Genomic DNA, 27751 nt, shown 5'->3' with positions numbered 1-27751 from the left:
CAGGAAGAGGCAGCCTTGCAAACCCTCCCCACTCCGTGTCAGGTGATGACAGACCCAGGCCACCTGCTTGCACAGGCCTTGTGCAGAAACCCAGTTTCTCTGGCTCTTCAGGGCCATAGTTACCACTGACATCAGTCCTCAGGGGAGGGAGGAATGTCCTAATTCCAGAGAGCTAGCAGGGGAGGGATAGGAACTTCTCAGAGTGGCTTCTGGAAAACCCTCACACTAAAGAAATGTCCACTGAGTGTGGACAAGGGAAAGCCAGAGCGGCAACAGCCTGCGAGAGAAAGCTCCCAAAGCCCAAAGCTCCTTACACTCTGTAGCTCGTTCACGGTGAGTCTCCTGAGCACAAACTGAGCCACGCTCTCGGTAGTAGACAGGATGGAGGTCTGGAGGACGGTGGACACCTCATCTGTGGGGAGATCGTGCTTTATTAACCCAACAGAAGTAGGGACTGTGGTAAAACCATACCAGCACTGGTACAGCTGTCAGACAGAAAGGCGGTCACTAGAGTCCGGGATGCCACACCACAGTCCAGCACAAGGACACTGGGTGGACTTTAGAACTGTGTTATGTGGGAAGACATAGCGACTTCTCACCGTAATCACCATCTCGGGGCCCCAGAGTGAGAAAACATTAGCTGTGTTCACATCAACTAATCTTCAGCCACTGCCTGAATGGAAGCCAGGTGCTGGTGCAGAATGCACCAGAGCACATGCACAAAGGCACTGAGTTGCTTAATAAATCCCCAAACCATAAAACTATTAGAAAAAAACACAGGAAGTTCAGCTTCACACCCCATAGCCATTTTCTATACGGCCACAAAGCACAGACAGCAAAGAGAAAAGCAGTAAGAGTCTATGGAAATGACAAGCTTAGGCTGGAGAGATGGCTCAGTGGTTAAGAGCATTGCCTGCTCTTCCAAAGGTCCTGAGTTCAATTCCCAGCAACCACATGGTGACTCACAACCATCTGTAGTGAGGTCTGGTGCCCTCTTCTGGCCTGCAGGCATACACACAGACAGAATACTATACACATAATAAATAAATAAATAAATAAATATTAGAAATGGAAAGCTTGCGGAGAACAAAGAGGACAGCAGAGAAAAGACAAACCATGGTGAAGCATGGGCCACAAGCTACACGGTTAAGTCTCGGAGTCAGAAGCAGGGTAGAGCTTGACAGCTGCTTACTACATTCAGCCTTAGAACATAAGGAGGCAGACCTCGGGTGAATGGCTAGAATTACAGACAACAACAGTGGCAGGGTAACAGGAAACCCGGGGAGGTGACAGGTATGTCCAATCCCAAAGTGCGGAGCTGGATGTATTAAATATGCAGATTTCCTACAAGTCAGTCATGTCTCTAGAAGAGCCTCACGGGCCGGGGGTGTAGCTTGGCTAACAGAGTGCTTGCCTAGCATGCAGGATGCTCTGAGTTCCACCCCATGATCCTATCAAACTGAGCACGGTAGCCAAGCTCTCAGGAGGTGGAGGCAGAAGGATGGGAAGTTCAAGGTCATTCTTGCCTATGTGGCAAGATAGAGGCAGCCTGAGCTACCAGGAGACACTCCATGAACAAGTAGTATATCAATACAGCATTAAAGAACACATACATACATACACACACACACACACACACACACACACACACGGACTGCTGAAATGGCTCAAGGGTAAAGGTATGTGCCACCAAGCCTGATAATATAAGACCATCCTAGGACCCACGTGGTGGGAGAGAACTGACTTCTGGAAGTCAAAGTGACCCTCTGATTTCTGTGCGAGTGTCATGGTATGGGCAGAACTGCATAAACCTGCACACACAAATACAAAATAAACAGCTCTTAAAAAGCAGCAGGGGTGGGAGGATGGCCCAATGGTAAACCTCATGCCACGCAAACATGAGAGCCCGAATTGGATCTATTTAAAAGCCAGTGTAGCGGTTTTTGTCTGCAACCCCAGCATGAGGGAAGGTAGAGGTGGGATGGAAGCAAGTGGACCCCGGGGGCTGACCAGCCTGTCCAGCCAAAACAGCCTTGGGTTCAGTGAAGAGACTCTGGCTAAGGGAGTAAGACTGGCAGCAAGAGAGAGAACACCCTATGTCAACCTCTGGCCTCCACATGAACACACTCACACAGACAGGCATGTACACACACACACGCCTCACATACATGTTCTAATGATAGTGAACAACCCTCCTGGCGTTATCACACAGACACCCCACGGCATTCCCGGCGCACCGGGAGCTAGCTGCTCAGTATATGCATGGGAAGAACTAATTCTTACGTGAAGAAATTAGGAGCTTCCTCCCAGTCTCAACGCCAGCAGCACCCCCGCAAGGCACCCCAGAGCCCAGTCATCCTCACCATCCTGGCCACTGGAACCTCTTGGCACAGAAGAACGCAGCAACCTCACCAGCAGCTGGAGGCACCTGTCATTCCTCAGCAAGGGCATGTAGGCGTTGGTGCCCAGCTTCCCCAGAGCATCCAGCAGGGGGTCTAAGAAGATCCGCAGCACATTCTGAGTCCTCTGCTTTTCCCTAGATGGTGAAAGAACACCCACATCAGCCACCTCAAAAGCATGGCCAGTCCCCAGCTAGCACTCTTGCAAGCAGTTAGCTCGGGGGTCATACACATTATTCCATGCTCGGGGGTCACTGCATCCCAACTGCCAGTTTTGTTTATGCCACACGCTTTACAATTTACACTGAGATCGTAGCACATACTTTTCTAATACCAGTATAAAACAGTACGCATCATATTCTCTAATTTAATATTAGATTGCAAATTTGCCAATTAATTACCAACCTGCAAGCACTAAGCGGCCCTGTTAAATCAAACATTTCTTTAGTATGACCAGTGTTCTAAATCTGGCCTTTGTTAGTGACTCTACCAGCCACTGAGAATCCTAAGCACCCATGATAAACCTTATTAGCCCCCCCCCCCCACCGTCAGCACTGCAGAAACAGTGACCTGAATTGGGTCTTCATTTCTTCCACGTCCACAGCCAGCAGAACCATCAGAGAGGTCAGCCTGGCTTCAAACCAGTCTGGCATGAAGCCGCTTTCTCCTGCTGGGATAACAAAAGTTACAGCTTAAGAAGCATTCTCGGGGCCTGAAAAGTAGTTCAGTGGGTAAAGGTGCTCGTAGTCACGCCTGATGATCTAGTTCGATCCCCAGGACCTAGATGGAGGGAGAAAAGTCCTGACTCCCCTGAGTATTCTTCTGACCTCCAAGTGAGTGTTGTGGTGTACACACGCACACACGCGCACACACACATTTTTGAAATTAAAAAAAAAAAACATTTAGAAGGCATTCACTAACTCCTTCAAAAATGAGGAACTGAACCATTAGCATGTTTATTATTCCTGGTCCTTATTACGCCATTAGAAAAACATTATTATGCACCATGGTTAAAGACAATAAAAACAACTCCTTGTCCCTGCTGTGTGAAGAGATCTGCTTGAACATGACAGACATATGGCTCCCAGAACACAGAAAGTATTGAGCCACAAACACCAGAACTGTAATTAGAGCGAGGGCCGCACTGGGGAAAGGTGTCTGCAGCTGGAGCACACACTCCAGGAGAGCTGAGCAGAATGACCTGGGTGAAGGGAGATAAGAATTGTGTGTGGACGGTCCCAGCAGGAGAGCAGTCAACAGAAGGGTGCATGTATGCAAGAGAGAACGGCAGAAAACGAGACGACAGACCTATTGGAGAGACCTGACACTTGGCAGGACATTCAGGGAGATTTGCTTTTGTCCTACAGCCAATGGAAGCCTCTGAGGGTGCATGCACCTGGGGGAGGAGGGACTTCCAAAATGGGAACCTTAAGGAAGCAAAAGGAGGAACAAGGGAAGCAGTCAGAGCAAGCCCTGCTGGGTGGAAACTTCCAGATGACACCTGGCCCTGGACAGAAAGGCTGAGGCACCAGGGCTGGGCAGCCTCAGACCCACTAGAGCTGCATGTGTGGTTGCACTAGAAGCAATGAAGGGTTGACTTTAGCGGCAGGCCTCACCCAGAATGCTCCCAAGCACAGAGAAATGCACTTGAAAACGGAGAGGAAACACTAAGGAGAAAATGCTGAGCTGATGACAGGCTTGAGCTCTCAGGCCGATTACCTAATTAAGACCCATTCCTGGATCAGATGAGAGAAACTGGATGAAATGGGAGGATCTGAGACAAAGGCAGGGACTTTCAGATGTGCTCAATTCAAGGGCAGTTTTCCCAAATCATGGCTAAGGGCCTTAATGAATAGGAAGCATTAGAAATGTAAAATCCTAATTAATGAGACTCTTTGAATTCTTCCCTCCTGCAGGCTGACAGGTTTTCTCCAAAGATATTTGCAAAAGTGGTTTCTGCCAGGAGTGGGGCTCGGTGACAGAGCACCTGCCAAGTATGCCCAAGGCCACCCCAGAACCACATCAAAAGCAAAAGAAAACATGAAAGGAAAAGAAGAAAAATGGTCTTCACCAGTGTGTGATGAAAATAACACCCCCTCACCCCACCCCCCCACCCCCGGCAAAACAATCCTTCTAATAGAATGCTCTCTGAAACGGGCTTGGGGGGAGGGGCGCTGGAGAGATGGCCCGGGGGTCAGAGCCTTGGCTTGGAAGGGATGAAGATGAGTTTGCAGTTCAGATTCCAGCACCTACGTAAAGCTGGCAGGAGTGGCGGTCCACCTGAACCTCAGCGCTCAGAGGCAGGGACAGCAGATCCTGGGCACAAGCGGGCCAGCTAGACTAGCATCAATCAGCATGTACCAGGTGGAGAGCAACTGAGGGATCACCCGAAGTCAAGCCCCAGCCTCCACACACACATGTACGCACGCAGGCACACACACGCACAAACACACACTGCTCACATGTTAACCAGATCGATGAACCGGTTTCCATCAGTTAACAGTAAACACAATGAACACAGTAAACACGTGAAAAATTAACCCAGGTGCATCCTAGAGACCCACACACACTGCCCTTGGGGACAAGTTCATGGACTAATTGGGCCCACTTCCTGCTCTGGGAGTTGAGCAGCTCCTCCAAGAGTCTATATGGCTTTAACATCCTCAAGTCTCAGAACCCAGGAAGCCAGGAGGGAGCAATTCTGCCCTTGTGGCTGGAGCTCAGACTCACACTGCACAGCTGCTCAGGCACACAGATCAACCTGAAAGCTACAGTGACACATTCTGCCACCTCCTAAGGGAGTTCAGACTTACTTTCCCAACCAGGAGACTTCACGAACTCCTGAACTAGGATTTTCACGTAAGCATTTAGCGATGTCTCGTGTCCATCAGAGCCACCAATCGAGGACTGTCTGAAGTATTTTTCATTGATGCGCAGCCAGTCACAGAGCTGGACAGGAAAACCATAGCAGGGTTAGTTTATTCTTAAAATGGAACAGAACAAAGCGTTTCTAATTTCTCTGAGCCAATCTTGTCTTCCACATAAACTGAGTCTAAATCATTAGATACAAGAACTTGGTCCAATCCTATGAAGCCATCATTCACTGGTGCGGAGAGGTACTGACGTGGTTCCTGTCTTCGGAACTATATTAGCTGCAGAGGACCACTCAGAACCCAGTGTAAGGGAATCTCAAACTTCTGATGAAGCAACTGTTGCATTTTCAGAGGGTTAGTGATGGCTCCAGGGGGAAAGGGCTTCTACAGAGCTTCAACAGTGGATTGGCTGCTCACCTCTGTCCACAATCCAGTCCCTCGTGCCAAGGACTCCTCTTGCCTCAGAGACACCAGAAAGGCGGAGACATCAGAAAGAGACACTTTCTCCTAGGCAGAGAAAGCTCAGTTTAAACATTTGGGGTAACAGGAAAGCTGTGTGGAAACAGCAAGTCAACTAAAGTAGCAAGTCATCACTTAAGATACAGGAAGTTACATTGTTTCCACACAAGAACAGGAGGAAACAGCAAGTCAACTAAAGTAGCAAGTCATCACTTAAGATACAGGAAGTTACATTGTTGCCACACAAGAACAGGAGGAAACAGCAAGTCAACTAAAATAGCAAGTCATCACTTAAGATACAGGAAGTTACATTGTTGCCACACAAGAACAGGAGGAAACAGCAAGTCAACTAAAGTAGCAAGTCATCACTTAAGATACAGGAAGTTACATTGTTGCCACACAAGAACAGGAGCTGGGAAGAGGCTCAGGGCACACAGCTGTGCTCAGTGAGGACCAGACTTCAGGTCCCCAGAACTGGACAGCGCTGGTGGCTATCTCTAATCCTAGTGCTTGAGAGAGAGATGGGGGATCCCAGGCAACGACAGGAAGGCAGACTAGCGCAAACTAGCGGCAATCAGCAAGGTCTGGGTTTGGCAAGAGACCCTGCCTCAGTAAGTGGAGCGAAACAGAAGACATCTGCCTCCATACTTGTGTGTGTGTGTGTGTCTTGACTAGCCTGAACTGAATAATCTAGCCCAGGTTGGTCTCAAACTCAAGGCAATTCTTCTGTCTCGAGAGTGGGTAACATTTTAAAAATACATGTTTGTTTTTTTTTAATTAGGCAACATCTTAGAGAAAAGATAAATATAATCTTTTAAAAAACATACTCTCAAGAAAAAACAAATTCCTGTGAATAAAAAATGATTCTTTAAAAATAACAAAAAGAATCTCCAACTGAAGCAAACAACAGCGGTTCGTCAGCCCAAAGGTCACAGATTCTGAATAAAGATTCAGCATTGGGCCAGTTCAACAGATGGACACACAGCTCCTGGGTTAAGTGAGGTCCTATTGGAACACGGCATATGCATTTCTTTAGATGACAACAATGAGCCCAAAGTTAAACAGGGACCTCATAACATACACAGATGCCTCATGTCCCCTGCTCTGTCCAGCACAGCAGTGTGCTGACTCTGGCTCTTGGTATTTTCCTTGGGACTCTATGTCTACAAGCTCCTCTCCTGGTGAGTCACCCAGGATGGCCTGGTCCTTTTACCGGGCTGTGAGAATATACTAGAAAGGCTCCCAGGGAAGTTGACTGGAGCCTCAGGGCTCAGGTTTTGTCCTGGGACCTGTTTTATAGCAGCCCAGGCCTCGCAAGGTTGACATTCCTGAGCCCCAGACAAGAACCCTGTTCAGCACAACCAACACTTCCTGCACACTACGCTACTTGTCACCTAGGATGATGTCAGTCATCCCCAAGTCCCCCGGTACTCCCTGAGAAAGACTTGCAAACGGGTGTACGGACAGGCACACTCACCACGTCCACCAGACGCATGGCTGTCTGCAGAAGATAGCACTGTGCTGCCCCCCTCAGGAGGACCTGGTGTGTGATCATGGTGCGCTGGAGAATGTCCCTGGTCAAAGCAAGGACACACAGGTAGGAACGGGAAGTCTGAGCACTCACAATCACTTTCACTGCCTACAACCTCCGACGTACAAAATGATCATCACCAGGAGTGACTGTCACAGGAGTGGCCAACACCAGGAGTGGCCAGCACCAGGAGTGACTGTCACCAGGAGTGGCCAGCACCAGGAGTGACTGTCACCAGGAGTGGCCAGCACCAGGAGTGACTGTCATAGAAGTGGCCAACACCAGGAGTGACTGTCATAGAAGTGGCCAGCACCAGGAGTGACTGTCATAGGAGTGGCCAGTACCAGGAGTGATTGTCACCAGGAGTGGCCAGCACCAGGAGTGACTGTCATCAGGAGTGGCCAGCACCAGGAGTGACTGTCACCAGGACAGGCCAGTACCAGGAGTGACTGTCATAGAAGTGGCCAACACCAGGAGCGACTGTCATAGGAGTGGCCAGCACCAGGAGTGACTGTCACCAGGAGTGGCCAGCAGCAGGAGTGACTGTCATAGGAGTGGCCAGTGCCAGGAGTGACTGTCACCAGAAGTGATCAGCATAAGGAGTGACCATCGCCAGGAGTCACCAGCACCAGAAGTGACTGTCACCAGGAGTGGCCATCACAAGGAGGGCTGCATGGCCAGTTTTCACTGTGATCGTACACAGAGTACAATTTTTATTTTTTTATTTGAGATAGTCTCAGTATGTAATCCACGCTGACCTCAACTTCTCTCTAGCCAAGACCGGACTCAGGCTTATAAGCCTCCGCAATCATTTTCTTAAGTACTGGAGTCACACGTGTGGGTCACCACACCCAGACAGAGCTCAATTTTAATATGAACCCACTCTCTTTTAATAAGAAAAAGCTAGCCGGGCGGTGGTAGCGCACGCCTTTAATCCCAGCACTCGGGAGGCAGAGGCAGGCGGATCTCTGTGAGTTCGAGGCCAGCCTGGTCTACAAGAGCTAGTTCCAGGTCAGGCTCCAAAACCACAGAGAAACTCTGTCTCGAAAAACCAAAGAAAAAAAAGAAAAAGCTAGGCCATGGTACCCCATGCCTGTAATCCCAGCACTTGGGAAAGTGAGACAGGAGGATTGTTGGGAATCAGAAGCCAGCCTGGGCTACACAATGAAAATCTGTCTCAAAGGAAAAATAAAACAAAAATATACTTAAATGCACACATTTTTAAAGTAAGAATTTTATATATTTTAAATACTTTCTAATTGATTATCATGATTGATATTTGTCCTTAATTTTTTATACTTATCCATACAATTTTTAAAAATTAGCAATCAATATAATTTTTAAAAAAGTGGTCAAACCCCAAGTGCATATATTATAGAATATATTTAAAATAGTAATTCATCAAACAAAATACACTCAATTATTTACATAAAAAAATGTCAGTTTTTCTTACACAAAGCTACATGAACCGAGTCATAGTGAATAAATGAACATATAGTGTGTAATTAATTACCTGAGGGCTAGAAGCCCTTCTCCACCCAGGGCCTTACATCTGGGCACACCTGCCAAAGCCCTGGAGAGGAACAACACTGGCACCGCACACCAGTGTCTATCTGCCATCCTCTGGATGAACTTCAACAGGAAACGACCTGGAAGAAAAGGTTTGAAAACAACGTTACTGCTGCAGGGGTCACGTGGAAAAGTCCTCTGCTTCCTTAGTCAGTAAGAAAATGTAAATCAAAACCTCGATGAGACAGCACCTCAGACCCCCTCGGACAGCAGAAAGCAAAAGGGACACCAGGGGTGGAAGAATCTGAAGAAACCGGAACCCTCATGCGGGTGGTGGGAGTGGAAAGGGTGCGGTCAGCGTGGACCACATGTAGAGAGTGTGACCCCCCAAGCGTGACCCCCCCAAATCCACTTCTAGCCGTGTAACTAGAAGTCCATACAGGTTCATACAGAACCACTCACGGCACTGTCCCCATGGTGAAGCGAGAACACACAAATGCATAGATAAGTAACTGCGAACAGCCCACCACGGAGCGAGGATGGAGGTCGACTCCGACACAGAAAGGGAGATTCTGTGACACAGGCCCACTCCCAGAGAAGCCAGCCCTTAGCTGCCACGTGTTCAATTCTGTGTGAAACCCATGGAATGCAGACATCAGGTTGACAGGACATGCATCAGAGACTGAGGAGCCAGCGTGTAAGGCCCAAGTGCTAAGGGGCATGGGGTTCTGTCTGGAGACGAGGGAAGTGTTTTGGAAACAGACAGTGGGGATAGATGGACAGTTTTATTTTTTTTAAAAATATTTATTTATTTATTTATTTATTTATTATGTATACAATATTCTGTCTGTGTGTATGTCTGCAGGCCAGAAGAGGGCACCAGACCCCATTACAGATGGTTGTGAGCCACCATGTGGTTGCTGGGAATTGAACTCAGGACCTTTGGAAGAGCAGGCAATGCTCTTAACCTCTGAGCCATCTCTCCAGCCCAGATGGACAGTTTTAAATAGAGTAAACACCACTGATCTGAACAGTGTGAAGCGTGTAAACGGGGCCTTAAGGGGTGTGAGTTAAATCTCAATAAAGCTGTTTTGAAAATTACTACAATTTCATTCCTATCTAGTATGACTGTGCTGTCGAGAATCTGATAATCAGAAAACTGTAGCTTTATCTTGTTTTTTTGTTTTTTTAACAGAAGATTAAAGAGAAAGGTTTCACCGGGTGGTGGTGGCGCACGCCTTTAATCCCAGCACTTGGGAGGCAGAGGCAGGTGGATCTCTGTGAGTTCGAGGCCAGCCTGGTCTACAAGAGCTAGTTCCAGGCAGGCTCCAAAACCACAGAGAAACCTTGTCTCGAAAAACAAAAAACAAAAAAATAAATAAATAAAGAGAAAGGTTTCTTTGCTTGTTTTTTAAGGCAGGGTCTCCCTGAGGAGTCTAGTTATGTTGAATTCATGGCGATTCTCCTGCTCAATTTCCCCTGTACTGGGATTAGAGGCATGAACAACCACACCCAGTTAGAAGTAAAGCTTTAGCTGCTGAGGACTTTTCTGAGCTGCTCAAGACAGGGTCAGATCCACTGATGGGGCAGCCCCTGGCTCCTGGGCACACCTTCCTGGAAAGCCATTTCATGCCCTCCTTGGGTCTCACTCAGTGGTTGATGTCCTTGTCTGAGCCACAAAGGGTTAGTGCTCTCTCCATCTGCTCTGCTAATAGTTTCTGCTCACTACACTGTTTTCTTCTGTTAAGAAGTTCCAGAACCAGTCAGACATGACAGCGCACGCCTTTACTCCCAGCATTTGGGAGGAGGCAGAGGCAATGGATCTCTGAGAGTTTGAGGCCAGTTTGGTCTGCCTAATGAGTTCCAGGACAGCTAGAGCTACATAGTGACCCATCTTAGGAGAAAAAAAAAAAAATTCCAGAGACTTTTCAGAACTGGAGGAGCTACCGGGAACTGTGGGTAAGCATTCTTCTCTCTCCCGGCTGCATGAATCAGATCCAGTACATGACGTCTCATACCTACCCCTCACTCAGTGCAACAGTCAGACTCCCTTCAAACTCACCCCACACACTTCCGGGCCACGCCTCCAACACCAGGTGGGCAGCCTCCACAGGGCCACTCTGCTGGGCTAGCCAGCCATGCTGCAGGCTGCAGCCCCAGGAGCTCAAAGCTGGCGGTTCCACTGTCCTCTCCAGGAACAGAGCCACTGAGACAACCGGCTTAAGTCCTGATACTGCACACCATAGTCACCTCTTTTGAATAGATGGGTATCACTGGTCATCTTGTCAATAAATAAATATATAAAAAAATCCATATTTAGGCTCAGTAAAGGTCACAAAGGCCACTGTGACAAGATGATTCAAAGAGGAATAAGCCCTTCCACTACCTGGCAACAAGAGTCTCAGAGGTGCTTTGTGTCCAATTCCAAACTTGCCTCAAAAATAAATAAATGAATAAATATAAAAAAAATTAACCCCAGCCCAGGAAAGTGGGCTGATTCCAGGGTACAGGACACTAGAAGTGTGCGCTCCTTAGCTATGTAGCCGTCTTTCTGCTGCAAAGGTCAACCCAGAGAGGGCTGGGTACTGTTCAGCACCTTTCCTTGGCTCTGCCTTGTTTGCTAACGCCTGCAGAGGAGACAGTATACAGATCGCAAGGCCAGTGGCCCGCTGCAGACAGCTGCACAGCACCAATCATGACAGTCACGTGATGGCACATGTACCAGAACATGCTAAGTTATAATGTAAATTAAAACCTCTAAGGACATACTCTTTGCTTCTTCTGGAAGAAGAGAAACGTAAGCGACCAGAAACGTCTGCAGCTTTAATCCCAGGGGAGAGCCACTTCCCGACAGTTGCCCTGGGGATCTGCGAACAAAGGGGAGAAAAACATGAACTTAAAATCCATTTACAAATACACATATACAGACATTAGTCTAAACGCAACACGGTTCCCAGCAGTGAGCAACTGGACAAGGCCTCTTGCCCTGGACCTGCACTTTATTTCTCAGTAATGTTCGGAGACTCTCTGAATGCAGAAACATCTGAATGTTCTAGCAGAACAAGCGGGACTCTCCAGGACTCTGGGCTGTTAGACCGAAGGGGCACGGCAGCCTGCGATGACACTCCCCTTCCCCTCCTGACACACATCAGTCTAGCGTCATAATAAAACCGCTGAGGACGATCAACTTAAACTGTGCTTTTTTGTTTCCAACATATAACTCAGTGGATTTCCATCTCTAGGTTAAAGGAGCACTCCCAGCGAAGACAAGTATCAGAGAGGCCTGGCATTTGCTACAGTGTTTCACTGTGAATGCGGACTCCACCAAGCGTTTCTGGCTCTGTGTGTTATCTGCTAACTGAACACAACAGGGCACCAGAAGGTGTGTCGTGATAAATGTATATGCCAACTCTCCCAAAAGCATGGGGGCCGCTGCTGACTGCACACTGCCCAGCTGCCTCACAGAAGTGGAATGCCATCTAGCAATGACTCCCTGAAGACTCATGTCCCTGTCAATCATGCCATTATGTTGTCAATATGTATGCATCAGACACTAGAAACTAATATATTCCCGTCACTTGGCCTGGATGCTAGTTAGCATTTTTAAAGAGTGTGGGAAATGGGGTGGTTTTTCTTTTTTAGAGGGCTCCTAAGTGTAACTTGCTTATAGTTATAAACTCAAGTGATCAATATCAGAAAGACAAACAATTCTAAAATCAGAGAGCTGAACGGGCAGTTTCAGGGTATCGATAATTCTCCCAATGAGGCTAAGGCAGAAAACTGACAAGCTTCCGACTGCTAACCTTTTCCAAGCGCGAAAGCTGTGGACAAGCAGACCTCCTATAAGCCATGGCCGCCACTGTCAGATACAGAAAGGAATGTTAGGGTGGGCTGTGCCAGACATACTGGTGTGAGCTCGCAGTTCTTAATATAGAGGGAGAAAGAGGATGAGAGAAGAGGGAGGGAGGGAAAGAGAGAGAGAGAGATGGCTGGGTGGAAGTAGGGAGGGACAGACACACGAATGAAACATGCAGGAGGGTACATCGGTTCAGCAGAGTAACACACACACACACACACACACACACACACACACACACACACGAGGTGATGACTCAGCAAATCCCATCAGACATTAACATCTGCTGACTCTAGTGAACAATGAACAACTCTGCATTAGCTCTGAACTTTCTGAAAAACTGTGACACTAAGTCGAAATTAAAAAGCTAAAATAAAAAGGTGAGCTAGGCGTGTTTCATGACATCAGTGTGTGTAACTGCACAGCTGCTGGAGCTAGGTGTGTTTCATGACATCAGTGTGTGTAACTGCACAGCTGCTGGAGCTAGGCGTGTTTCATGACATCAGTGTGTGTAACTGCACAGCTGCTGGAGCTAGGCATATTTCATGACATCATGTGTGTAACTGCACAGCTGCTGGGGGCTAGGCGTGTTTCATGACATCATGTGTGTAACTGCACAGCTGCTGGGGGCTAGGCATGTTTCATGACATCAGTGCACACACAGCTGCTGGGGGCTAGGTGTGTTTCATGACATCAGTGCACAGAAGCACTGCACAGCTGCCGGGGGGGGGGGGCTAGGCGTGTTTCATGACATCATGTGTGTAACTGCACAGCTGCTGGGGGCTAGGCATATTTCATGACATCATGTGTGTAACTGCACAGCTGCTGGGAGCTAGGCGTGTTTCATGACATCATGTGTGTAACTGCACAGCTGCTGGGGGCTAGGCGTATTTCATGACATCAGTGCACAGATGCACTGCACAGCTGCCGGGGGGGGCTAGGTGTGTTTCATGACATCAGCATGTACAGATGCACAGCACAGCTGCTGGGAGCTAGGCGTGTTTCATGACATCAGTGTGTAACTGCACAGCTGCTGGGGCTAGATGTGTTTCATGACATCATTGCACAGATACAATGAACCACACTGCTGCTAGGGAAGAGAATGACCCTTTGGACAGGACCCTCTGTCCATGGTGTGTCACTGACCAGCATGCACAGGCCCTGTGCCTGGTCCCCGGCCCCACAGCAATGACAGAGCAGCATGGACGCTTACCTGCTGTACAGACAGCTCTCTGAGAGGGCATCCATCAGCGGGCCAGTGATAAACTGAAAGGGAAAATATGGGCATTAACACGACTTTCCAACTGCCTTTGCTCTACACGGGGACATGGGGGAGCAGAGGGGCAGAGTGGGTTAACGCCGCAGTCCTGAGAGCGCACACAGAACGCTGCCACCGGTAATGCCCACCAGGGCTCTGGGCGTGGGTCAGGGCCGAAGGAGCTTGACGAAGAAACTAGGTAGGAAATACAGACAGTAATAGGGAGATAAGGATTCCTCAAGGGAAGGCTGACAGCCTGTGCTGAGAAGGTGGGGATCAGGGATTAACATCCCCCCAAATAGTCCTAGAGGCCAGTCAACCCCCACCCCACCAGGTTACCTGAAATGCAGGGGCAGAATTGCATCTCAGGGGCTGCAGTGTGGAGTTCAGACAGAAAAAGCAGGCTGGCGTGTGTGACCCTAATGTAAGGTGAGCTCCTGGGTCTAAGGAAGGGAACATGGAGCCCCAGGGCCCAACTGCATAGACCCCAACACCCCTGGTCTCCTCACGGCCACAGGGCCCAACTGCATAGACCCAACACCCCTGGTCTCCTCACTGCATGAGGCCGCTGATGGACAGAGGCAAACACGAACAGCTCAGACAAAAGACGGCAGAGTGCACACAGCTATGGCTCACAGCTCCAGGGCAGCATCACCAGGAGCTCCCTGCCCGACTGCAAACTCCATAAACGACGCAGACAAGGCTCCCGGGACGGCTAATACTGTCCGCTGGATGGATCTAGGCTCACCCACAAGGCAAGTGTCTGGACACACCTGGGAGGCGCTGCTTTGGCTGAATCACCTGAAGCAGAAGACCCACCCTGAGAGTGGACAACACCTCTGGCAGACACTCAGATACAGGGAGGACCAGGGGCAAAGCTGTTTGCCTCCTTGCCTTCGCCTCTCGCTTGTGAGTTCATCTACCCTGTAGCTGCCCCTGTGGCTGCTCCTGCCACTCTTTGCTCCATCGGAACCCAGCCTCTCTAGGCTTCCAGCATGCACTGAAGTCCTGACTCTGTGGCTCTCTAGGAACCATCCAGGCCTTCGGTGTCAGACTGGACAACTGAGGCATCCAGCTACGGGATGTCTGCCTCCCCAGCTAGCAGACGGCCATTGCTGTATTCCAATCTAATAAATTTCCCTTTAATACACGGCCATTTTATCACTCTTTCCCCTGAAGAACCCTGACTAATTTGCTCCCATTCAGCTTTCCCCAAACAGGAGAGCTACATCTGAGGTAGACAGGTGGACTGAGACTGGGGACGTGGCCCAGAGTGTTTGCCTCCCACGCTTCAAGCCCTGGGTTCAATCCCTAGAACCACATAAACAGGCATGCTGATGTGCATTTAAGCCCAGCACTCTGGAGCTGAAGGCAAAAGGAACCAGAGTTCAGAGTCAGCATTGGCTACACAGGGAGCCTTAAAGGCCAGCCTAGGCTACATGAGACACCGCCTCAAAAAGAGGAGCTTGGTGTGTGCAGATCTATAAAAGACCTGCCCTTGCTGCGGCTGCTGCTGTGTGGTCTGCCCACTCATCCTAACTCAGAAGAACAAAGCTTCTGCGCCCTTGTTTGCTGACGGAAGCCTGGGTGCCCTCTCCCTCTCCATCTCTCAGGTTTTCTGAGCCCCCCTCATCACATCCCACTCCGGCACTGCCCCCAACCCCCACACAGAGGACTTCCCCTCTCCCTCATCTCCGACTCCTAGTCCGAGCAATGGCTGAGACTGGCAGCTTGCCCACTGGGTGGCTTTTCTCTTAAACTCAAAAGATCCTGGGCTTAACAGACGACCTTCACCTTCACCTTCTGAAGACGGCTAAGGAGGAAGGGGCTGGGATGTCATTACCTCGGAGAGTTCCGGTGAATACGGAGGCGATCTCACGGCATACAGCTCCAAGAAGTGGATCACACCTTCTTTGGTCAGGATTTTATTCTCGCTTTCAAACATTCTTGTATAAATGCACACGAGCCAGGAGGGATGAACGAGCCAGCAGCCTGCGGGAACAAGCACCCGAACTGACACACACCTCAGCTTTAGATCTCTGTGTGGAGACTGAGGCTCACACCACAAATCACACTGAGCGTGAGAGCTCTGGCTCGGGGAGTTTGTTCAGCACACACCCACAGAGCTTGTAGAACCCAATCACCTCAGTGGTCAGCATTGTGGATGCACTCAGCTGCTGCAGGCACCACGGCACTCAGGACAACACTGGCGCGCGTGCGTGTGTGCGTGCGTGTGTGTACGAACGGAACCTTACATCTGTCTGGGGCGGGTTCAGCTCATTCTCCCCTCAGCTGGCTTCAGGCCATTCTTCATATACAAATCTGAAACTGTCACCCTCTGCCCAGCTTCCCACTGTTCTTGAACTGTGAACAAGACACAGGCTGGCACTGGCTACCCCAGCCTTGCCCGCTCTGCAGACCCACTTTCCTCAGTGCCCCTACCATCCTCACAGAGCTAGCTCCCCATCCCAGGCTGGTCAGCTCCAAGCTCAGAGTTTGTGTGTCACCCCTAGGTCAGGCCCGAGCCCCCCTCACATGAACTTCTTTTCGGTCCCTTCTCTGTTCTCTTCATAGGACTTGGAGCCAAAACTGCTGTTTCATGGGGGGAAAAAAAGACAAAACTCGAGTGGAAAATGCTTCCCAGGCCTCCAGTGCTTGTACACACTGACGTGGAGTAAGAGACCCCTCAAGTGAATGTATAATTGAATCCACAGTAAGAGACAGAATAAGGGCTGGAGGGATGGCCGCTCTTCCAGAGCACTGGGGTTCGAGTCTCAGCGCCACGTAGGGCGGCTCACTCCCAGCTGTAATTCCAGCTCCAGCAAAGCTAACATCTTCTGGCCTGTGAGGGCACCTGCATGCATGTGGTGTATCACATAGGCACATCCACACATTCACATAAATAAAAATAAGACTTAAAAATAGAACATATGTGTACCTTCTATTGATTGTTCCTGATTCATAAAATAGTCTTTATTTAATTATACTATAATTTTTTTTATCTCATTGTATTCTACAGCTAAACTGGTCTATTGTTTGTAATCTACCCCAACATGTTTTTCCAACTCTCCGTCAAGGGGAACTTTTCAAAACCAGTCAATGCTATTTGGTTTGGCTTGCTGAGCGCCACGGGCAAAGCACGAAATGATGCCATGGGAACATCGTTTTAACAGCAAGAGCTCAAGAGAAGGGCAGGATCCCATTACGTGCTGGCCCAGGTGGGACAAGAGAGGCCTGCGGCCTGTGGAAGCTCTCACTGTGTCAGAATACGGCCAGAGTCATCCACAGAGTAAAGACCAGTTCCTCAGAGGTCAGCCCATCAGTGAGGGGACTACCCAGGGCAGCCATCAGTGAGGGGACTACCCAGGGCAGCCACTATCTACAGGGCGCAGCACTCATAAATAAACACATGATAGGGCACCTTCCCATTCCTACGGACAGGAAGCCTCCAGCCTGCAGTTACTGCATCACTGGCTGAAGCTCAACCTCACAAAGCCACTTGAGGAAGCTCCAGGTGTGCTGTGTTTCAGGAGCGATCGAGGGCTCAAAGCACAGGTAAATTCACACCCTTGAATGCATTCACACCCTTGAATGCCCTCTTCCTAAGAACCCCAAGATACCTGAAACAGGATCTACCTCCACCCAGTCTAAAACAAAAAAAAAAAAAATAGATGTGTATTTATATATTAAAAAGGTATATTAAGGCAATTAAGGCTGAAAAGCAGTTAGAAGTATATATCCATATTAGATGGGTATTATTATAAAAATAGCCCTACCACAAAAGCATTGGCAGGTTCTTATTTGTGTGGGTGTGGAGGGATACATGTACATGTGCATTTGTTCCAGCATGGGCACATGTGTGCAGAGGCCAGAGCTGGACATCCGGTGTCTTCCTCAACCCCTCTCCACCTTAGGTATCGAAGCGAGGTCTCCTGCTGAGCCCAGAGCTTGCTGATCTGGCTAGTCTATCTAGCCAGTTCACCCAGGGCTCCCCTGTGTCTGCCTCAGGAATTCTGCGATTACAGGCGGGTCACCAGACCCAAAAGGCATTTATATGGGTGCTGAGGATCTGAACTCTGGGCCTCACGCTTACACACCAAGGCCTTTGCCCGCTGGGCCCTCTCCCCAGCCTGCTCTGCTAAGGACACACACTGAGATTTACAGATGGAATCAAAGGAAGCTGAGCTGCTGGAGAGGGAGCAGCAGAGACCGCACGGGCCCAGGAGACGAGGCTGCCCATTGTGTGTTTCCGCCAGGACTGAGACAGGTCCCGGTTCATCACATATATTCTTTCCTTTCTATAAAGAAGGGAAATAGTTTGAAATTTTTATAATAAACTGCTTTAAAAGTCTAATCATACCTCTAAGTTACTGGAATCTTTGCAGCCATTTAAGCTATGTTGTAAGAGATGGGTGGAGGGTACAGTGTGGACACAGGGCCAGTGTGCTCAGAGAGCGCGTACCCACAATGCCGGAGGCCAGCACCGCTTGCTGGAGGCACTGCAGGTTGATCCCATTTCCTCCTCACTGTTAAACGGTTTTCCCAAAGCCTCTGATAGATAACGGTTAGTTATGAGATCGGGGGACTAATGTTATTAAAGCAAACAAACAAACAGAACCAAAAAGCAATCGTTACCATTTTCCTCTGATACTGCGTATTCAAACAGACTGTTTAGCTTGGGTAAGACTGGCTTTATGACATGTATCTAAAAACAAGAGCAAAGAATCTCATGAAAAATCGCACGAAACGGCTTTGAAACCTCAGGGGAAGGTTCCTGTTTACATACTGCGGCCTTTCTCTCGCTGCTATGTCTGAGGTGTCAGGAGCCTGGTTCCCCAGGTCTGAGCAGCATCAGTGATTCATGTCTGTGAGACCGAGCGGCAAAGCTCCAGACCCCGGTTACAGAACATCCTAACTCAGAATTGTCTGACCCCAGAAGCGGGCAAGGCTGAGAGATTAAACGGTAAATGCAGGGAAGCGCTTACCCTAAGTCCCACCACTGTCGGGGTCACACACTGGGAAGCACCGCGCACTCAGAGCTCAGGGTTCCGGGGTCTCTTAGACCATGCTGTGACAGTTCAGCTAGAGTCTGACTCGCCAATTTCAAAGTAACTTGAAATCTAAGTTTCTAAAATAAATAGGCTTATGGGTTAACTGACCGAAGCAACCCAGCAATCTTATCTGACCTTAGAAAGGCTTCCTAGAGCCCATCCCGCATCTCAGTACACTGGGCACGGAGCGGGGTGGCACGCGAGGACAGGCACCTCCTATTGACATGTATCCACAGACAGGGGACCACACACAGGAACCTTGGAGCTGAGGAGTCTTACACACTGGGACCCTTGGAGATGAGAACCTCTAGGAACCATACAGACAGGAACCCTGACATGCTGGGACTCTCTACACCAGGACGGCTGCACAGGTGTCACCTGGAAACTTGACTAAAGGTCATACTCGTCAGGCCTACTTCAGATGAACTGAACCCAGAAGTAGAGGGGAGGGCCCAGTAATTTGCACCTGGTAACATGCTGGAGCACCCCAACAAATACAGCAGTTGGAGAATGCCAAGGGGGGACCAAGTGAGACTAAATTTCTGCACAATCACAGGAATCCACTGAGAGCATTCTTTAATTTCTTGAAACAATTTGTGTGCTATCTTAAAGTGTATCCATTTCAGGAAACAAAGGATTCGGCCATGCTTATACAGGCTGGCCTTCCCATGAGGCCTGAAAAGGGGCCCATGGGCTGTAGGATTCACTAAGATGGGAGAACACGCACCTGATTTCCTTCTAGGACTTCCATGATCAAGATATAGTTTTCCCAGAACTTTAGAAGCTCGTCTTTTTTCTTCTCAGACCACCAGAATAGGCTTGGACCTAGGAGAGTTTCAACAGGAAAGGAAAATCAGTTCTTTAGCGATGTGGTTAAGGCCTTCATCACAGCTATTCTTAACTCAATTCCATTGACACCAGACAAGGCACCTGCTAACCTGGGAGGGGATCACTTAAAGGGCTTGAGAAACTCAAACAGAAATTTGTTGTCGAATACTCCTTTACCCTGTGTGAAGCTGTTTAATAAAAACTAAATGGTCAATAGCCAGGCAGGAGGTATAGGCGGGACTTCTGGACAGAGAGAACTCTGGGAAGAAGGCAGAGTTGCCAGCCAGACGGAAAGGAAGCAGGATGGGCAATACAGAGTAAAGGTAACTGAGCCACATGAAAGAATGTAGATTCAGGGCTGGAGAGATGGCTCAGAGGTTAAGAGCATTGCCTGCTCTTCCAAAGGTCCTGAGTTCAATTCCCAGCAACCACATGGTGGCTCACAACCATCTGTAATGGGGTCTGGTGCCCTCTTCTGGCCTGCAGGCATACACACAGACAGAATATTGTACACATAATAAATAAATAACTATAAAAAAAGAATGTAGATTCAAAGATATGGGCTAATTTAAGTTATAAGAATTAGTTAAGTACAAACCTACGGTAAGGTAGAGCTTTCATAATTAAAAATAAGTCTCCATGTCATTTTTTCGTGAACTGGTGGCCAAAGCAAAACCTTTCTACAGAACTTCTGTTTAATTTTACTTTGTTGTTGTTGTTTGCTTGATTGACTACTCTGAGCTTGAATTTTTGCTTTTATTTGGGTTGAGGGATTTTTTTTGAGGGTGTCTATCTCAGCAACAGAAAAGTAACTAAGACGGACGACAAGTCCAGAGGTCCCAAGTCAAGAAGAGAAGCAGAGACAGCCAGGGAGGAAGTCACAACTGACAAAGCTCAGGGAAACTTCCAAGTGTGTCGCACACAAGTGAAAGAGGAGACTCCAGGAGACCGGGGTCCTGAACGCCAGGAACCTCCACAGGGAAGCCACAGGCCACCCTTAATCCAGAATCATCCCAACGTCCCAAAACCAACAGTAGAATCTCCAGCTTCTCAAACACAGCTGGATGGACCAAGGCCTTTAAACTTGGATGCAAAGGAGCCTCGTTTGTGTGGCAGGCAGTGTGTTGTCACATAAAATTTGGATAGAAATGTCTCCCCCAGCTGGAGATGGGCTGATCAAACCATCAGTCGAGCTATAGGGACCAAACGAAGATGTGTAGACCATCTCCGCTCTGCTTTGGAAGCAGGAAGCCACATACGAGCATTTCTGCTGGAAAACGAAATAACATATAACCCACAAACCCCCGAACGTTCAGGGGCCATCAGAGGGCACAAGGCCAAAGGACAGGGCTGTGGGCCACAAGCACCATACGGTAAAAGTACAGCTGACAAAAATCACAAGACTAACTCATGGGAGTGCTCCAGTGAGAAAACCCAATTGGCAAAGCTCTGGGACTATTTGTCTTTGGACTGGCCGCTGCCACTTCTGTAGAACCCTCGTGAGGCCGTGTTCCCCGTTCCATAGTGGGATTCATCCCAGGAAAGCCAGGAGTGCATTAATTATTGGGCATAGCTCCCTCATACACTGCATACTGGATGACTGTCCACAGCTGTCCACAGCTGTATGATCTTGACATACAGAATACATACCAGGTACCCTGAACTCCAGAAAAGACCAGGAGAAAGGAAATGATTCTCACTCAGGCATCGGCCAGAACCAAGTTGTCCCTTGGCCTGGAGACCGGAAATGCCAGGCTCCGGATTTTACGCTATAGATGTTATCTCTGGGGCTCAAAGATTCCATTCCCTTTAATTCAGCCAGCAAAAATGCCAATGCGCACTCTGGTTGCCACGGTTACTACAATGCTGCATCTCCAGTAACTGGGAAAGGCAGCGAAAGAACTGCTCAACATTTATCAACTACAAAGTCTAGCTTAACAAGCCACACATGTGTAATTAACACACACACTCCCACTGTTAGACATCACAGCCTTCTAATTCACCCCTTCTCAGGTGTGCCCAGGCGCTTCACAGCCACACCCCGAGACTAACCAGCCCGACTGGGGCCTGCTTTGTCAGTCTCATCTGTCTGCAGCCCTAAAGAGTGCAGGCCTGGTACCCTTGCTGTGTCACAAAGAACTGTTAATTGTGTCTGTGTGGGTGTATAACCTGGAAACCTTGTGAGATCCAGAGATCATCACGGGGGAGAACACAGGAGGAATAGACGGGACACGATGAGATATATGTGAGCTGATCTGTTCCTTCAACCCTCGGATCTCTCTAACCAGTGCTCACTGGCTACAGCGTCCCTCCTGGATCCTGAGAGGTTTGGGGTGCCATAGCATACACACACAATAAATATAATAAAAAGTTCAAATGGAAATGACAGACATGATAACCCATGTAGAAATACCATCATTGAGGCACGTGCTTGCAAGCCCAGCTGAGGAGGCAGAGGCAGAATGGGGGATGAAAGCTTAGGATCCCTGGTCAGCCAGTCTAGCTAAACATTGAGTTCAGGATTCAGAGAGAGGCCCTGACTCAAAAAGTAAAGTGGAGAGTAAGGAAAACACCTTCTGTTGACTTCTGGCCTATAAACACAGTCCAACACATACACGCGCATACACACATACACGCGCACAAGCACGCACACACGCGTGCAAACATTAACAAACCCTGCTCCTACAGTTCCCAAAGGGAATGTCAAGAGACCAATACTTAATTAAGTTCCTCAAGCTTCAAGCGTTAACTTGGGACACACCGTCTTTCTTTAGAATGATACAGGTGTCGACCCTTTTTCAATCAGGATGTCAGGGAATGGAGCAGGCTTGTGGTACAGATCACACTGCCACCATGTGCAGTATCCCACCCTACTCTGGGTCCACGGTTCCCAAAACTCAAGCAGAAATCGCTGTAGAGGTGCCACACGCAGATGGTAAATCAGGACGAGGTGGATGGCCCTTGAAGAGCTGGTTTGGGGAAGCTGGGTGGAGCTGGGGCAAAGAGACAAGCAGGTACCAGGCTGGAGAGATGGCTCGGTGGCTAAGAGCACTTAATGCACTTCTAGAGGACCGGGGTTTGGTTCCCAGCACGCACAAGAGGTAGTTCACAACCGCTTTTAACTCCAGCTCAAGGAGATCCGATGCCCTCCCAGGCACCTACACGCACGTGGTACACACAGGAGCACATACTTTGACATAATTATGTTTAGAAAGAGAGAGAGAAGTGGATACCCATTGTGTCCTGGGGACCGCAGGTACAGTCCATCGCCAGCTCTGCAGACACCTGCACAGCCCTCTGCAGCAGGTAGCGCGCGCGCTTGCGCGTGAGCGCGTCCTGTGTGCAGCCCAGTCCAGCCTGCACGGTTCTCCAGAAGCGGCCGCGGAGGCGCGCGTCGAGGTCCTCATGGCGCGCACGAGCCGACAGTAGTTTCTCGGCCAGCGCGCTCAGCACCAGCAGCTCTGGCCCAGTGCGGCCCTCAGCTCCGGGTCCCGGGGAAGCCAGCGCGTCCCAAGCCGCGCGCAACGCCGGTTCTGCACTCTGTGCCAGCGCGGGCAGCAGGCGCGCGCCCACCGCCGGCGGCGCGTCCCCGGCCAGCGCCAGCTCCACGGACGCGCGCGCCAGGCGACGCAGCAGCGGGGCATCATCGAGGGCGCGCAGACACGGCGCCACGGCGGCCAGAAGCTCCACGGCCGGCACGTTCGGAAGCTCGCGCAGCGCCTCCTCGGCCAGCGCCACTGCCAGTTCGGGCCCTGCCAGGCGCGCGCACGACCGCAGCGCCGCGCTAGCCGCCCGGAGCACGCGCGGCCCCGCGGGCCCTCCACGGGGGGACGCGTGCAGCCAGGGCACCAGGTGGCCCCTGGCCACCTCGTGCGCCGCCTCGGCCAGCCCGCCGGCGCCCGCGCCGCGCTCCTCCAGCCGTTGCAGCACCAGGCGCAGAGTCTCCGCCCGCTCCGCACTCGCCTCCCCGCCGCACAGTGCCCCCAGCAGCGCGCAGGGCTCCCGGCTCTGCGCCAGAAGCGCGTCCGCCAACACCCGCTCCATTGCACGGGCAACCGACCCCCGTGCGCGTGCGCCGGCAGCTCTATGCGCGAGTGCGCGTGCGCAGCGAGAGGTTCCCGCCCACACACTCCCTGCTGGGCGTGGAACCGTCTGTAGTTTCTTCCACTTCGATGAGGGTCCTAGAGCCCTAGGGTGTAGTGCCTCCTGCCACTCTGTCCCTTACGGTTTTTTTTTTTTTTTTTGATTTTTCGAGACAGGGTTTCTCCGTAGCTTTTGGTTCCTGTCCTGGAACTAGCTCTTGTAGACCAGGCTGGCCTCGAACTGACAGAGATCCACCTGCCTCAGCCGAGTGCTGGGATTAAAGGCGTGCGCCACCACCGCCCGGCTTCCCTTACGGTTTTTAGCAAGAAGAGTGGCTGCAGAGACGTTCACTGTAGTATTACACCAGTTCCGGGGATCCTGATTAGGAGAGGTCTGGAGCCGAAATTAGCTAAGAGGCACCAAATTCACATAGATATCCATCGCAGTCCCCCAGTCGGCTCCTTTCAAAAACGCTCCTTTGAGCTACCACAAAGACCCTAAGACAATGGATACAAAATGCACTCTGGATTTACGTGTTGAAAATAAGTCATGAGGGAGATGAGATGGCTCGTTGGGCAAAGTGCTTTCTCTGTAAGCATGAGAATCCGAGTTGGAATCCCCACAGAGGGGTAACTGCCATCCCGCGTGATGGAGACAGGAAGATGGCTGAGGTCAGTTCCAGGTTGAGTGAGAAAACCTGTGGCTTAGGAACTAGTTGGGAGCAGGGAGTGGTGGCACACGCCTTTAATCCCAGCCCTGGGGAGGCTGAGGCGGGAGAACTACCGGGAATTCGAGGCCAATCTAGTCCACATTCCAGGACTAAGAAGAGACACCTAGTCACAAAAACAAACACACACAAGGTGGAGGAAGACACCACACATCAACCCCTAGCTTCTACACACACACACACACACACACACACACACACACGGTGTGAGCCCCCACCTCACATGCTGATACAATACAAATAATGACCCTATCCGCAGAGATGCTCAAGACCACTCCCACAGGGCATTTAAACTACCACCCCAGAAACAGACATGTGGTTTTCGGTCTCTCTTTCCCATCTCCTCTGGGGGGAGGGGGAGAGGACTGGAAAATCATCCAGGAGAGAGTTCTATCCTTTAAACCTGGGCTTTTTAAGTAATATATATATATATATATATATATATATATATATATATATATATAACCTGGGCTTTTTAAATTTCGTTTGACTTGATCTGACTTGGATTGCTGCATTGGCGAAGAGGCTTACGGGGTGCAGAAACTTTTCAGATACTTCACAGTGCCCTCTGCTGGATCCCGCTAGCAAACTCAAAACCAGGCTTCCCTATGTAGTTCTGTGTTTCTCGCAGTCTCCACTGCCTGATTCAGACTCAGACAAAGAAGACCTCTCATCTTGACATGCACATGGCTGCTTTCGCTCCTCACCGAATCTCAGGTTTAACTGAAGAAGTGATGTGGATTCCCTTTGTTTTTGTAGGTGTGAAGTCTGCCCCTTAGTCAATGAGGGAGACTCAGCCCCACCATCAAATAGCTTGACGTAAAATAATATGAATAGTTTTAAAGTTAACTGATACTACAAATGAAAGATTTCCTTCGTGTCTCAGTCGTTCCGTTTGCCTTTGGCAAAACACATAAAAGATTCCATTTTAAACCTATTTAGAATATTGGTAAATATGTATTGCTTAGTCCATGGAAAGTGGTTAGAAATACCATTTCTCTCATCATAAACAGATATCAAGCATAAAATGTTTTTTCTAAAAATAAGTTTTGAGCAGACACTTAACAAATGAAGATGTAAAATGATATGTGCTTGCAAAGGTATCTGACATTTTTAATCATAAGACAAATGTGCATTAAATCCACAAGGAGACAGCCACCCTTTCATGCTCCTAAGGAAGATCCGAAACACCAAGTGAGGGCTGGCAGGATGACAAGGGGTAGAGGTGCTCACTGCCAACCCAGACAACCTGAGTTGGATCCCACGTGGTGGAAGAAAACTGACTCTTCTTGCCAGCTCTTTTCTGACCTCTGTGCTGGGACAGTGTGGCACCCAGTCCTGGGCGCACATTCTCAAATAAATACAGTACAATAAAGTTCTAAACAGTATTTTAGAAAGCCAAATGACAAGGGCCAAGGACGGCAAACTAGGATGCTTTTGCATTACTGGCAGGCAGGGAAATGTTAGGATTGCTTTGAAATACTGTTTCCCATAAAGATACAATATATCTACTTTATGATGTAGCGAGCACACATCCCCATGCCCCACCCATGGTGTTTAAATTGTCTCTAGACTTTAAAAGTCTTTGTAGGAAGCTGCTTTTCGCAACATTAAACTTTGTAACAAGCTAAACCTTCCTCCTCAGAGGACCCTGGATGCACAAATAGCCATTTACAAGATAAGGCCATGGACAAGTACAGAGAGCTGATCACTCATCTCTGCCGAGTTGTGGATAAGCGAGAGATCTCCAGCGGTGTTTGCATCCTGAAGATTCTCTTTGCTGACATTCAAACACCAGCAAAGCGCCTGTTGTGTTAGAGATGAGGATTGCAGTAGCCCGTGGAGAATGTGGAAGGTCCAGGACCCACCGGCAGGGAAGCTTCTAGGGCAATATTTTAATTGGATTCAGGTGCTGATTACACAATCTAACATTTGTCAAAAATGCCTTGAACCCTTGAGAGCTCTGACTTTCATTCTGTATAAATTTTATCTTGATTTTTAAAAATGACTTCTACAAAACAAAAAGTAAGTTGGTCTGTGTGTTTGATCTTTTTACTCATAGACTTAAGCCTGGTAAAGAACATGGCTTCCAGGCCAGCCAGGAGCTGATGAAGGCAGCCAATTTGATAACCTGATAAGCTGATCCCTTTCACCTCTCTCTCTCTCTCTCTCTCTCTCTCTCTCTCTCTCATGTGTAAGCATGAGTATGCGCATTTGTGTGTGTATGCACACACACACGCATCTTTGTGTATATACACATAGAGGTCAACCTCAATGCACTGTTCTTCAGGCCCTATCCTTGTTTTTTGAGGCAGGGTCTCTCACCAATTTGGAGCTTGCCAAGTAAGCTAGACTGGTTGGTTGGGAAGCCCCAGGGGTCTGCCTGTCTCCACATCCTTAGAGCTGGGATTACACTTTCATGCATATGGGTATGTACGTGTACAAAGATATAAATACAACCTGCTGAGCATGTTTTTGGTTTCAGGGATGACCACTTTATATTGGATAGCCAGTTTGGGGACTAATACCCCGGAGAGGCCAACTCCCCTCTCCACACAGTCATTAGTTACCGGTAGCTCTTTGTCTAGAAGTGAAATTCCTCCCTCTGCCCGTTCTTCTTTCTTGAGCTGCTATCTTCCTCTGGGATTCCTTCTCTTTCTTCCCTATCCTTTTGTTTGCTGTGCTTCCCTAGCTCTACCAGTGCCCTCCTTTCTTTCCGCCCATGTTTTCAGAGTGCCATCCACTGCCAAGCTCTGATTCTTTTGTTTTTTGGGTTGTTTGCTTTTCATTCTGTAAATGTCTCCTGAATAACTTGGTTAAAGATATAGTCTTGGGGCTGAGTAGCCCAGTTGGTAGAGTGCTTGTCTAGAATGCATGAATCCCGGGGTTCCATGCCCAGCATCACATACACCAGAGTGGCAGTACATGCCGATCTCTAATCCTTGAACTCAGGGAGAGAGGGTAGAGTAGGTAGAGGCAGGAGGGTCAGGAGTTCCAGGCTGTCCTCTGCTGCATGTTGTTTGAGGCCAGTCTGTCTCAAAAGCCTTACTATAGATTTGATTGGCCTCCCTCCGAATGGTAATGATGAACATATATATGTCTCCTGAGCATTCTCTCCCGGAGCATCCATCAACTGTCAATAAGACATCAACCTTAGACGACACTCACTCCACTTTC

General features: G+C 49.2%; 1 protein-coding gene across 2 annotated transcripts in view; it reads right to left on the bottom strand.

Moving 5' to 3' along the window:
- Positions 1-23808, bottom strand: part of Tarbp1 (TAR (HIV-1) RNA binding protein 1) — a 50651-nt gene extending 26843 nt beyond the window's left edge. Inside the window, exons 1-13 of one of the 2 annotated variants that reach the window (XM_041650271.1) lie at positions 22998-23808; positions 19664-19761; positions 18521-18590; positions 15729-15877; positions 13841-13893; positions 11541-11638; positions 8776-8911; positions 7209-7305; positions 5690-5779; positions 5213-5348; positions 2970-3069; positions 2364-2536; positions 315-412 (exon numbers count right to left, since the gene is read on the bottom strand). In XM_041650271.1, coding sequence (XP_041506205.1) covers positions 315-412; positions 2364-2536; positions 2970-3069; positions 5213-5348; positions 5690-5779; positions 7209-7305; positions 8776-8911; positions 11541-11638; positions 13841-13893; positions 15729-15877; positions 18521-18590; positions 19664-19761; positions 22998-23808 — 2109 coding nt within the window. The remainder of the gene's footprint in view (positions 1-314; positions 413-2363; positions 2537-2969; positions 3070-5212; positions 5349-5689; positions 5780-7208; positions 7306-8775; positions 8912-11540; positions 11639-13840; positions 13894-15728; positions 15878-18520; positions 18591-19663; positions 19762-22997) is intronic. The other variant, XM_041650272.1, reaches the window with a different exon arrangement.
- Positions 23809-27751: the final 3943 nt, after the last annotated feature.

This window comes from Microtus oregoni, unplaced genomic scaffold (genome assembly GCF_018167655.1).
Source record: "Microtus oregoni isolate MIOR12 unplaced genomic scaffold, Mior012 000004F_ref0000308, whole genome shotgun sequence".
Classification (NCBI taxonomy): Eukaryota; Metazoa; Chordata; class Mammalia; order Rodentia; family Cricetidae; genus Microtus; species Microtus oregoni.
The sequence above is the reverse complement of the archived record's forward strand: the minus strand, read 5'-3'. Positions and strand labels throughout refer to the sequence as shown.